The following is a 14,190-nucleotide window of genomic DNA, read 5'->3' on the forward strand; positions in this document are numbered from 1 at the left end:
CTGCCCCACTATATACTCCAGATGTGTGTCTGGTATAAGTCTGATCCTTTTCTGCTTTGCATAGCACTCATCCAACAATATTCTATCAGCCAAGTCATTAACATAGTCAAACATGATTTTGCGCTGCCGTGCAAAATCCTGGAGCATATCCACACACTTTGCTGCTTCAGTAAGGAAAGCAAATAATTCTGGAGACGGACATTTAGTGGTCTCGGATTAAAAACATACTGCATCTCTCTCATTGCTCATTGTGTAGGTTCATAGTTGTCGCTGGTTGAATTTCTGCGCCGGTCTCTCACTACGTGAACAATACGAGCCTTCACATTATGTGTGGCTAGCCAACCAATGTTTTCAGTATCTTGCTGAGTCATTGTCTGCTTGAGCCCATAGTGGCGGAAGGAATTCATAATTATGGCTGCTGTCACTTTCTTCCACACTGGGGAGAGTTAGCCTGGTTTTCTGAAAGGGAAATCATACTTAACTAATTTATTAGTATTTTTTGAAGGTGTAACACGCTCCGTAGAACTTACAGACTTGGATTCCAGAAGGCAATTAATAAAGGTATCATCTGAAAAGGTTATAGTGTAGAACTAAAGCTTAGGTAATGCATTAGTAATAAACAGAACATTGTTTTCTGTCAGCCAGAGGACAGTCTTCTTCTGATTGGCAGGAAATGATAAGCGGAGTCCCGAAAGGGAGACTGTGCAAAGGCCTCAACATTTTGTAATTTATATTGATTGGAGTTAGGTGGGTTGGAGTCAAACATGACACATAGAAACATGGGCTGTAGTTGTTAGAGGTCAGTTTTCTCATCTCCAAGGACATCTCTGCCGGAGAATCTCAGGGTAGTGCCCTCGGCCCACCTTCACTCCACCATAACGTCAGAAGTGGAGATGTTCACTGATGACTGCACAATGTTCAGGACCATTCACAAGTCCTCAGATATTGAAGTAGTCAATGTCCAACTGCAGCAAGACCTGGACGATATCCAGACTTGGACTGAAAAGTGGCAGCTAATATTTGTAACACACAAATATCAAGCAATGGCCATCTCCAATAAGGGAGAGACAATCTAACCATCACCCCTTCACATTGGTAGGGTTTGGAGGGATATGGACCAGGTGCTAGCAGGTGGGACTAGATTGGGTTGGGATATCTGGTCGGCATGGACGGGTTGGACCGAAGGGTCTGTTTCCATGCTATACATCTCTATGACTCTATGATATTCAATGGCATTACAATCACCGAATCCACGACATATATATACACACTGGCTCCTTAGATACCACCTTCCAAACATATGACCGCTACAATCTAGAAGGACAAGGGCAGTAGATATATGGGAGCACCTGCAAGTTCCTCCAGACTCTGTAATGGTGCCACTGACTGCCACAAAAATCCATCAGGTTCATCTTTGCCCTTTAGGGAAGGAAATTTGCCATCCTTACCCAGTCTGGCCTACATATAACTCCAGATGCATAGAAATGTGGTTGACAGTAAACTGTCCTCTAGGTAATTAGGGATGGGCAATAAAGTTTGGCCTGGTCAGTGATGTCCACATCCTGTGAAAGAATAAAATCTACTCTGGACCCATAGCAGTATGTTTGATGCTTAGTAGCCCTTTGAAATGACCATAAGCTACTCAGATCACAGGCGAATCAGGGATAGGCAACATATGTCCCCTTTGACAATGACAATCACTTCCTTGGAAGAATAAAAACAAAATTTTAAAGATGTGATGGCACAAGTGGAATTACAAATTCACCCAAGGGACTCAAAAACTTGAGGAATAGAACAGAAGAACACACGTGGTTGACCGAGACTGTGGCCAAGCCTGCCTAGTGTTCTCCAATGCATTCACCATGGGAGATAAATTGGGATTCCAGATTTCGATCCTTGCACTTCAAATGAGCTCATAAAAAATAAATGACAGATACTTTCACTGGGCAGGGACTCTCAAAGTCTCTATGTACACATTCTCTGCCAGTAATTTGATGGTGGAATAGTGCTTGCGAGACCGGGGCTCTTTTTAATCTTCTCTTTTTTTCCTCTTCCCCCTCTTATTTTAGTTGTCTCTTGTTGAATTGGTGGTGAGTGAGCCCGGTGGGTACTCCAGTGGGACCAGCATGGATACGTGGCGGTGGTGGGTTTGGGTTCCCGGCGGCATCTACATTGTCAAGGTGTTCCTCGCGCTGGGTCATAGCTGCTGCAGCTGAGGAGAGTTGGGTCCCCGACGGTGTCGGTGTCCAGCTCAATTCATGGAGGCAGCAGCCAAATTGGAGACCTGGCGGCATCGGTGAGGTGGGCCCAAAGCAGACTCACGGTGGTGGTGGAGTTGAGTTCGGGCCAGTACAATAGCAGCGGTGAGGTTCAGTGAGGACTTAGTGGTGTCGAGGACTTCGGGGAGGCAAGATGACACCAAAGAGTGGCAACTTTGTTTCTGGTGGCAAGTGGACAGTGAAGGGACACATGCCTGGCCACCAGCTCTTGATCCATGGCAGAGCATATAACGAGGAGAACAGTAACGTTTAACACCTTTTCCTTCCTTTATTTTTCTGGCTTGATATTCTATGTTTTGGTCTATTTTTGTGTTCTAAGATGGCGCTGGTGAGTGGCATTATCATACAACATATTTCACCTTATTTTGTAACAAAGTACCACATGACCAAAAATAAATCAATCAATCAGTGACCTCATTAATTGCAAAAGGTGTATGCAAAGAGATTTTAATCTTTTGTCATTGTATTAACAAATACATTAAAAACAGGTGTGCATGTTTATAGATCATTGTGACAGTCTTATATCCTGAAAGAATGATTTTTGATGTTTGATAACCAAATAGTCATGTCAGGTATGCTTACCTGCATTGTGTAGGAGGCATTTTCTACCAAAATAGGATTAGAATAGTGCTACCACAGCCATACCTTGTCAGAAATTTTTATGGGAGAGGAATGTACTGGTTAGTCTTTCCTAGCTGTAATCGGATAGCAAGCAAACCTGTTGAACAGGGTACTTGGTCGCCAGTTTCTAAAAGTCCTGCACTTCAAAGTTGTAGTAGCATCATTCCACACAAGACCACAAGATGTAGAAGCAGAAATGAGCTAAGTCTGCTACACCATTCAGTGAGATTGTGGCTGTTCTGATCATCTTCAGCTCTACTTTCCTGCCTTTCCCCAGAATATTCAATTTCCTTTCTGATCAATAAATCTATCTCAGACTCGTATATACTTAGTGACTTAGCATTAAAGCATTCCACAGATTCACCTTTCTACAAAGAAACCCTTCTCATCAGGTTTAAATGTATGATGCCTTTTTCCGAGAGAACAGACGCTGGTTTAGTTAAAAAGAAAATCACACAACACCAGGTTATAGTCCAACAGGTTTATTTGGAAGCACTAGCTTTCGGAGTGCTGTTCCCTCATCAGGTTCTAGACTCTCCTGCAAGGAGAAAACAACCTTTCCACATCTACTTGTCAAGTTCCCGAAGAATCCTGTATGTTTCAATAAGGTTACCTCTCATTCTTCTATATCCCAAATACAGGCCCAATCTACTCATAAGACAGTACCTGGGAGTAGTCCAGAGAAGTGTTTCTGGTCTGTCTCCAATGCTAGTACAGCTTTTTTTTACATATGGGACCCAAAACTGTTTACAGCATTCCAGCTGTAGCCTGACCCATTCTGAAAAAGGCCATAGAGTCCGCACTGACCCTCCAAAGAGCAGACAAACATCCAGGGGAAGAGTGCCAAAATTGGGAGAGCTGTCTCAGATTAGTCAAGCAGCAGACTGGCATAGTCATACGTTATAGACAATGTTCCAGACACCACCATTACCATCCTTGGATATGTTCTGTCCCATCAGCAGGACAGATCCAGCAGAGGTGGCAGCACCATGGTATATGGTTGAGGGAGTTGCCCTGGGACTCCTCAACATTAAATCTCGACCCCACGATGTCTCATGGCTTCAGGTGAAACATGGGCAAGGAAATCTCCTGCTGGTTACCATCCTCCCTTGGCTGATGGATCAGTACTTCCCCATGTTGAACAACATTTGGGAGGAAATACTGAGAGAGTGGCAATGATACAAAATGTATTCAGGATGGAAGCTTCAATGCCCATCACCAAGAGTGGCTCAGCAGCATGTCTGACTGAGCTGATTATAGTACGATCATATCGAAGTGATTGCACCTTTCTCCTCAGCTCTACTCCATAGTGCCGTTCCCCAGTACTGCTGTCTTTTCTTGCTACATCAGTAACGTAATTCCACCATCACTTTTATATCCCTCTCTATCTCACCTGAATGGCCAGGTGGTATTATCACTGGAGTATTAATACACAGCCCCAAGTAATGGGGGCTCGAATCCCACCACAGCAGATGATGGAATTTGATTTCAATAAAAATCTGGGATTAAGACTCTAATGATGACCATGAAAAAGCCATCTGATTCACTAGTGTACTTTAGAGAAGGAAACTGCCACCCTTATCTGGACTGGCCTATGAGAGATTCTAGACCCACAGTAATGGGATTGACTCTTAAATGCCCTTTTGGCAACAATTGCTGGCCTAGCCAATGATACTCTTATCCTGTGAATGAATATTTAAAAGATAAACGTCTTAATCCCAAAACATTAAAAGGTGCCAGTCTTGCCCCCCTCTCAACCAAGTCTCTGTAATAGCTACAACATGATAACAGTATACATTAATTCAAGTCCTGAGTTCATTTGCTATAGTTATGAAAAGGGACAGGAGTAGACGGTACAAGAAAGTCTTTAATTAGGGGAGGGGGATTTACAATGCTACTAGGCAGGAACTGGAGTGCCTAGATTGGGAACAGATATTCAGGAAAATGCACAACAGAAATATGGAGGTTATTTAGGGAGCAGTTTCTGATAGTGTTGGATAGGTTTGTTCAACAGAGGCAAGGAAGCAATAGTAGGATGAAGGAACCTTGGGTGACAAGGGATGTAGAACAAGGTAAAAAGAATGACTGCAGATGCTTATCCCTCCACGCTTCAGGCTCACTGCCTTTATTCCTGATGAAGGGCTTTTGCCCGAAACGTCGATTTTGAAGCTACTTGGATGCTGCCTGAACTGCTGGGCTCTTCCAGCACCACTAATCCAGAAAGGGATGTAGAACATCCAGTCAAGAGGAAGAAGGAAGCTTATTCAAGGTTGAGGCGGCAAAGATCAGATAGGACTCTAGAGATTATAAGGTAGCCAGGAAGGAACTGAGGAATGGACTTAGGAGAGTTGATGGGGGCATGAAAAGCTTTAGCGAGTAGGATTAAAGGAAAACCCAAAGGCATTCTACACTTATGTAAGGAACAAGAGGATGGCAAGAGAGTGAGAGTAGGTCCAATCAGGAAAAGTGGATGGAACTTGTGCCTGGAGTCGGAGGAGGTAGGGGAGGTCCTTAATGAATACTTTGTTTCAGTATTCACTACTGAGGCGGACCTTGTCGCTTGTGAGGACAGCGTAAAACAGGCTGATACTCAAACAGGTTGATATGAAGGAGGAGGATATGCTAAAATTCAGAAAAACTTGAGGATAGATAAGTCCCCTGGGCCAGATGGGATATAACTAAGATGATATATCCAAGATTAGTACAGGAAGCGAGGGAGGAGATTGTTGCGCCTTTGGTGATGATCTTTGCATCCTCACTGACCAGTGAAGTACTGCCAGGTGATTGGAGGGCGGCAAATTTTACTCCCTTGTTCGGGAAAGAAAATAGGGATAATCCTGGGAATTACAGATCAGTCAGTCTTACATCCGTGGTGGGCAAAGTAATGGACAGACTTCTGAGACAAGATGACCTGGAAATTATAGTTTGATTAGAGATAGTCAGCATGACTTTGAGACAGACAGGTCATGCCTCACAAGCATTGTTGAATTCTTTGTGGATGTGACAAAACACATTGATGAAGGTAGAGCAGTGGGCGTGGTGTACATGGATTTTAGCAAGGCATTTGATAAGGTTCCCCTTATAAGGTAGGCTCATTCAGAAAGTAAGGAGGCATGGGATATAAGGAAATTTGGCTGTCTGGATACTGACTTGGCTGGCCCATACAAGACATAGCGTAGTAGTTGAAAATATTCAGCCTGGAGCTCAGTGACCAGTAGTGTTCCACAGGGATGGTTCTGGGACCTCTGCTTTTGTGATTTTTATGCATGACTTGGATGAGAAAGTGGAAGGGTGGGCTAGTAAGTTTGCCGATGACACAAAGGTTGGTGGAGTGATAGATAGTGTGGAGGAATGTTTGCAACGGGAAATTGACAGGATGCAGAACTGAGCTGAGAAATGGCAGATGGAGTTCAACCTGGAAACGTGTGAAGTGATTCATTTTGGAAGGTCGAATTTGAATGCAGAATACAAGGATAAAGGTAGGATTTCTGGCAATATGGAGGAACAGAAGGATCTTGGTTCCAATACATAGATCCCTCAAAGTTGATAGGTTTCTTAAGAAGGCGTATGGTTTGTTGGCTTTCGTTAGCAGGGGGATTGAGTTTAAGAGCAGTGAGATTATGATGCAGCTCCACAGAGCTCTGGTTAGACCATACTTTGAATATTGTGTTCAGTACTGGTCACCTTATTATAAGAAGGATGTAGAAACTTTAGAGAGGGTGCAGAGGAGATTTACCAAGATAATGCCTGGACCGGAGGGCATTTCTTATGAAGAAAGGCTGAAGGAACTAAGACTTTTCTCATTGGAGTGAAGAAGTGGAAGATGAGACTTGATAGAGGTGTACACGATGATGAGGCATAGTTAAAGTGAATTGTCAGATATGGCTATCACAAGGGGGCATCATTTTAAGGTGATTGGAGGAAGATTTAGGGGTGATGTCAAAGATCGGTTCTTTACACAGAAAGTGGTGGGTGCGATAAATGCACTGCCAGCAGTGGTAGCACAGTCAGATACATTTGGGACATTTAAGAGACTCTTGGATAGGCAGATGGATGATAGTAAAATGAGGGTATGTAGGTTAGTTTGATCTTCAATTAGGATAAAAAGGTCAGCACTACATCAAGAGCTGAAGGACCTGTGCTGTGCTGCACTAAAGAAAATTACAGTACAGGAACAGGCCCTTCGGCCCTCTAAACCTGTGCCACTGCAGATCCTCTATGAAAACTTGTCACCTATTGTACCCCTCTGTTCCCTGCCCATTCATGTATCTGTCTAGATACATTTTAAATGATGCTATCTTGCCCGCCTCTACCACCTCCGCTGGAAACACATTCCAGGCACCCACCCTCAGCGTAAAGAACTTTCCAAGCATATCTCCCTGAAGCTTTTCCCCCCTCACCTTGAACTCGTGGCCCCTAGTAATTGAATCCCCCCCATTCTGGGAAAAGATTCTTGCTATCTACCCTGTCTATACCTCTTGATTTTATGGACCTCATTCAGGTCCCCCCTCAACCTCCATCTTTCTAATGAAAATAATCCTCTTCTTTATGGGTGGCACAGTGGTTAGCACTGCTGCCTCACAGCGCCAGAGACCTGGGTTCAGTTCCTGCCTCAGGCGACTCTGTGGAGGTTGCACATTCTCCCAGTGTCTGCTTAGGTTTCCTCCCACACTCCAAAAATGTGCAGGTCAGGTGAATCGGCCATGCTAAATTGCCCATAGTGTTAGGTGAAGGGGTAAATGTAGGGGAATGGGTCTGGGTGGGTTGCAGGTCGGTGTGGACTTGTTGGGCCAAAGGGCCTGTTTCCACACTAAGTAATCTAATCTAATCTACTCAACCTCCCTTCATAGCTAGCGGCCTCCAAATCAGGCAACATCCTGGTGAACTTTCTCTGCACCCTCTCCAAAGCATCCACATCCTTTTGGTAATGTGGTGACCAGAACTGTACGCAATATTCCAAATGCGACTTCACTTTCTCTGTCATTCTACGTTCATCTGCCTTACCAGTCATACTCCACGCATTAAAACAAATACATCTCAGCCTGCCATATTCATAACCTTTCCGTCTGCTCTTCCTGACTGGAGTCTGACTCCTCCTCAGTCATTTTACTCACTGACCTCATGCTCTGGTTCCTTCTCCTCTGCTACACTGTATCCCCTCCAGTACTATCCCATTCACCCTATAGTAAGGGGTTTAGAAAGGTATACAGTACCCCAGCTCACAAACTCTTAATATTCGCCTGTACCTGTGTTTTTGCTTTTGCGGCTGTTTACCTACTATTAACGTATCAATGCTACTTAACTCTGATCTGCCTGCATTGCTCGCAAGGCAAAGCTTTTCACTGTGCCTCAGTACACGTGACAATAAATTCAATTCAATACAATTCAGCTGTGGTCTAACCAACACTCTGTACAATTCCAATATTACATTCTGTGCCATGACTAAAAGGGAGTGACCCATATGCCTTCTTAACTATCCTATTCACATGCTCTGCCAACTTCAGGGATCTATGAATACTTACCCGAAGATCCTTCTGTTCCTCGGAGCGACCCAGTGTCTTGTCATTCATTAAATACTTCTTCATCTTAGCCACATTAGCCATCCTCCAGTCCTCTAGCACCTTCCCCATGTCCAGAAAGGAATTAAACATTTCTGTCAGAGCTCCTGTAATTTCCTGTCTCATCTCCCACAGCAACGTGGGACACAATTCATCTGGGCCAGGGGATTTGTCTGTTTTTAAGTCCGACAGAGCCTCCCATACCTCCCCATTTCCTACGTCAAAAATTGTGCACACTCCTCACAGTCCCTTTTTCTGAATTCCATACCCATTTCTCCTATTCCAGAATGAAGATTGAAGAGAAGTTTTAATTCAACACTCTTCCAATAACTTTGGCTTCACACAGGTTTCCCCCTTGGTCCCTAATAGGCTCTCCTCTTTGCCTGGTGAACCTCCTCCCTGCATTTATAAAATGTTTTATGATTCTACGTTATCCTGTTCACAAGTCCTTTTTCAAGCCTGTTTCTTGCTCTTTTAATTGCTTTCTCAAGTTCCCTCCTGCACTTCCTGTATTCCGAGGGCCGCAGCCGAATTGCTCCCTTTGGATTTCTTCACCCAGTCCTGCATTGTCCTAGACAGCCAGGGTTCTCCAAACGTATTGTTCCCTTGCTCCTCTAAAGGGTACATGATGGCTCGGTATTCTTCCTAGCTTCTTTTTGAATGCCCCAAACTGCTCTGCGATAGATTTATCCGCAGGGAGCTGTTCGCAGTCTACTGATCCAAATCCTGCTTTATGTTAATGAAAATCTGCCTTTCCCCAACCCAAAGCCACCTTTTGAGAGCTTTTTCCTTGTCCAGAACAAAGTTGGACCATACTGTGTTGTGGTTGCTATCACCTAAAATGTTCCCTCACTGCCATATCGAACACTTGCCCGGTTTCTTTCCCCAGTACCACATCCAGCACACACCATCCTGGTTGGGCCTTCTAGATAGTGATATAAAAGACTGCCCTGGATACATTTCAAGAAATCCGTCTCATCTATACCCTTGACACTATTACTATTCCAGTTTATGTGGGAAAGTTGAAATCCCCCAGTATAATTACTCGATTAATCTTCTTCCACACCTCTGAACTATCTACATATTTGCTCCTGTATTTTCTGCTGTAATAATACACTTATAATATACTCCCAGAAAAATAGCTGCACCCTTAACGTTCCTAACTCTACCCACAAAGCCTCACTTGAGGACCATTCCAAAATATTGTTTCTCCTTATTGCAGTAATTAACTCCTTAATTAACAGTTGTTATGGTCTAGGCCAGACCACTCAAAGCATTAAGCAGGCAGCCCAGACCATAACTTTTCAATTTGTTTTGATAAGTGTACAGAGAAAATTACCAGGAGTAAGTTAGTGAGGTTGACTAGCAGGTTTTAAAACAGATAATAATTTATTCACAAAAATTACACAATGAAACACAAAGAACAGAATAAAGAACCCCTCAGAACTCAGTCTGTCCAAACTAGACTAAATGATGCTGTTCAGAATATACACAACAGTCCCAATAAGCAAACTCCTGAAACACAGTAAAAATGAAACAAATACTTAAGGTTGAAGTTAGAAGGGCAGAAGGAGACAGATTCTCACAGCCTGTTGTTTCCTCAGAGCTGAACTCTTAACTAGTTCTGGTCTGAACTGCTCAGCGAGAGAGCTGACCACCCCCCTCCTTTCATTATTCAGGCCACTTCTAAAGCATGACCACTTTGGCCTTAAGTCTCATCTGTTTACATATAAACAAATGGCCTCAAAATCCTTTTACATCTCTGTACTAAACTAGCCACCTTGGAGCCAGGAGGGTTTTATGACCCTTGTGAAAAAGAAAAGAAACAGCTTTTAGAGAGAAAAAAAGGGACCTGCTTTATGACAGTACTACACCAACATCTTGTTTACACCCTCCTTTGTCTAGCCTAAAGATCTTATACCCTGGAATGTTGAGTTGCCAGTCAAGCCCTTCCTTCAACCTTGTTTCTGTAATGGCAACATTATATTTCCATGTGTCAAACACAATAAGAGTTGGACAATATCTGCTAAGTGGCAAGTAACACTCATGCCACATAAATGCTAGTAAATGGCCATCTCCTGACAAAGTCAATCTAACCATTGCCCCTTGACATTCAATGATTTTACAATCACTGAAACTCCCACTATCAACATCCGTGACATTACCATTCAGCAGAAACTCAACTGGACTCACAATTAGTGTGCAGGTCAGAGCTAAGAATACTGCAATGAGGACCCCACCACCTGTCTCCCAAAGTCTGTCCACCATCTACAAGGCACAAGTCAGAAGTCAGAAGCATGATGGAATACTCCTCACTTGCCTGGATGGACTCATCTCCAATGACACTTAAGTAGTTTGGCACCATCCAGAACAAAGTAGCCTACTTGACTAGCAGCATATCCACAAGCATCCACTCCCACCACCAACGCTCAGTAGCAGCAGCATGTACTAGCTACAAGACGCATGGCAGCAATTCACCAAAGATCTTGAGACAGTACATTCCAAACCCACGCACACTTTCATCTAGAAGGTCAAGAGAAGCAGTTGCAGGTGGCGATGTTCCTGTGTAAGTTCCTCTCCAAGCCACTTCCCATCCTGACTTGAAAATACAGTGCCATTCCTTCACTGTCACAGAGTCAAAATTCTGGAATTCCGTCCTTAGAGGGAATTGTGGACCTATGTATAGCAGGTCAAGGAGGCAGTTCACCACCACCTTCTCAAGGGAAACTAGGGACAGGCAATACAGCTATGTCCATGTCCCAGGAGTGAATTAAAGAAAGCTCTGTCTCTAAGTTCTGATTGAAAGCTGTAATGGAGAGTCAAACGTTCTGAAAGAATGAAATCATCTAATCTGATCTTCAAATTTTCTTCATCCTTTAAAATGAGTAGAATGAGTATTGAAAAAAAGACCTTTCTAGTGTACAATACGTTTTTATTCATCCTCTAAGAAAGGGATCTAACTTTTATATATTGTAAACACTCATCTCAAATACCTCTAAGCAACTGACAAGTAAATAAATATTTAAATACACTTAAGAATCAGGTTATATGAACAGCAAGATGCCACAAATAACCATACATTATTTACCAAATAATGGCACTTAATCCAAGTATTTTGGGTTTTGGTTCAGTGATCACGCCATTCCTTGCAAGTCAAGAGGTCACATGTTCAAGCTCCAATTCAAAATCTTTGGAGTTCCAAGTCCAGTTGACATTCCAATCCCCTCAAGACTGATCTAAATTAGAGATCCCGGACTAAGCCCCAATCTCTAACTAGATCCTCAGTTTCCTGACCCACACGCCACAATCAGTGAAGACTGGGGACAATATTTCATTATCACTAACACTCAACACTGGAGCCCTCTCCCAGGTGCGTACTCAGACCTCCCCACTGTACTCACCGTATAGCCATGACTGTATCGCCAAATACCAGACTAAAGCCAGTTACAAGTTCGCTGATGACACCACCATAGTTGGTTGAATCTCAGATGACGACGAGACATAACACAGACAGGAGGTGGAAGACTGGAAAAATGGTGGACTGAGAACAACCTAGCTCTCAATGCCAGCAAAACCAAGGAACTCATTATTGACTTTCAGTGGGATGTTACTCATGCCCCCCTGCACATTAACAGCACAGAGATGGAACAAGTGGAGAATGTCAAGATCCTGGGAGTGGTCATCCACAACAAGCTTTCTTGGATTCTTCATGTGAACGCACTGGTTACAAAGGCCCAATGACATATTTTCCTCCTCAAGCAGCTGAGGAAATTTGACATGGCAGTGAATACCCTTGCCAACTTTTATAGGTGTGACATCGAGAGCATTCTGTCTGGATGTATCACTACCTGGTATGGCAACTGTACCATTCAAGATCGGAGACGGTTACAGAGAGTGGTGGACTCGGCCTGGACAATCACAAAGGCCAACCTCCTATCTACAGAATCCACCTATCAGCCTCTCTGTCAAGGAAAGGCCGCCAGCATTCTCAAAGATCCATTCCACCCTGGCAAATGTTTTTCTACAAGCTCTACCATCGGGGAGAAGGTACAGAAGCCTGAACATACACACCAGCCAATTTTGAAACAGTTGCTACCCTACAGTTGTTTGAATACTGATTGGACTTACAAACTCTTAACATTCGCCTGTACCTGTGTTTTTGTTTTTGCCGCTGTTTACCTATTATTTACTCATCTATGCTACTTAACTCTGATCTGCCTGTATTGCTTGCAAGAGAAAGTTTTTCACTGTGCCTTGGTACACATGATATCAAGAGTTTACATTAGAGTGGCACTGGAAAAGCACAGCAGGTCAGGCAGCATCCGAGAAGCAGGTAAACAAAATTTTAAAAAATTTTTTTAAATTTTAAAAAGCATTTCGGGCAAAAGCCCTTTATCAATTCAATTAAATTCAATTCAATCCACTCCAGCTCAGCAGGGTTTGGAGATGCAGTCTTTTTGACACAAAATTAAACTAAAGCCCTGTTTACCCTCTCAAGTGGGCATAAAAGACCAAAGAAGAAGGGCTTATGCCCAAAACGTTGATTCTCCTGTTCCGTTGATGTTGCCTGACCTGCTGCGCTTTTCCAGCAACCCATTTTTAAGTTCTGATCTCCAGCATCTGCAGTCCTCACTTTCTCCTAATAAAAGATCAATGGCATGGTGCAAAGATGATCAGAGGAGTTCTCTTCGGTGACTTAGCCAAATTTCAATCATCTAACTAATAGCTTAAAAAAAATTTGTAACTACCTCAATGCTGTTTGTGGGACCTTGCTTTTCTAAAGCTGCTTATTGAGATTGCAAAACATTCCAAATAAATCCAAATCTTTTTCTATTATCTTACCTGGTTGTATTCAACATCTCGTTCATCCTCATTAATCATGAGCATATAAGGTCTTCGAGGCAAACCTGGTGCCTTCAGTCCAAGGACAAAGAGCAGAAACGTACAGATGTATCGTACCATCCACAAACTAAAGTGTACCTGCAAAACAAACAAAATGTCAGCCATTAATTAAGAGCAATAAGAATGAACAGTCTGGTAACATAATAGGACCAGCAACAACTGTGCAAATATGGACGAATAAAGCAATGATTGAAACATATGGGATCTTGGGCTTTGTAAAAGAGAAGCATAGATTCAGGAAGCAATGCTAAACCCTACATGAAACAGTAATGCAGTTTGTGCAGTATGTTCAATCTTGGATACTACACTTGAGGATTCATGAGGCTTTGGAGAAGGTATTAGAAGAGATTTACTAGAGGTTCTAGGGATCAGGAATTAAAAGTGTAAGACCGGGGAAACTGGATTTATTCTCCTTGGAGCAAAGAAGGCTCAGAGGAAATTTAATACTGAGGACAAAAAAATCATGCATTACTTTATTATATTGAGTAAATGGGGTGGCACAGTGGTTAGCACTGCTGCCTCACAGCTCCAGAGACCCGGGTTGAATTCCTGCCTCAGGCAACTTTCGGTGTAGAGTTTGCACATTTTCCCCGTGTCTACGTGGGTTTCCTCCAGGTGCTCCGGTTTCCTCCCACAGTCCAAAAACCTGCAGGTTAAGAGAATTGGCCATGCTAAATTGCCCGTAGTATTAGGTGTAGGGGTAAATGTAGAGAAATGGATCTGGGTGGGTTGCTCTTCAGAGGGTCAGTGCAGATTTGTTGGGCCGAAGGGCCTGTTTCCACACTAAGTAATCTAATCCAAGAAGCTTTTCCCAATGGCTGAAGAGATAA

At 43.2% G+C, this 14,190-nt stretch overlaps 1 protein-coding gene across 3 annotated transcripts in view; it reads right to left on the bottom strand.

Annotated features, from left to right (window-relative positions):
* LOC140482489 (ATP-binding cassette sub-family B member 6-like) overlaps positions 1 to 14,190 on the bottom strand; it is a 245,549-nt gene that overhangs the window by 188,656 nt on the left and 42,703 nt on the right. For all 3 annotated transcript variants that reach the window (XM_072580030.1, XM_072580032.1, XM_072580031.1), the window contains one exon: positions 13,301 to 13,438. In XM_072580030.1, the coding sequence (XP_072436131.1) occupies positions 13,301 to 13,438 (138 nt within the window). The remainder of the gene's footprint in view (positions 1 to 13,300; positions 13,439 to 14,190) is intronic.

This window comes from Chiloscyllium punctatum, chromosome 10, assembly GCF_047496795.1.
Source record: "Chiloscyllium punctatum isolate Juve2018m chromosome 10, sChiPun1.3, whole genome shotgun sequence".
Classification (NCBI taxonomy): domain Eukaryota; kingdom Metazoa; phylum Chordata; class Chondrichthyes; order Orectolobiformes; family Hemiscylliidae; genus Chiloscyllium; species Chiloscyllium punctatum.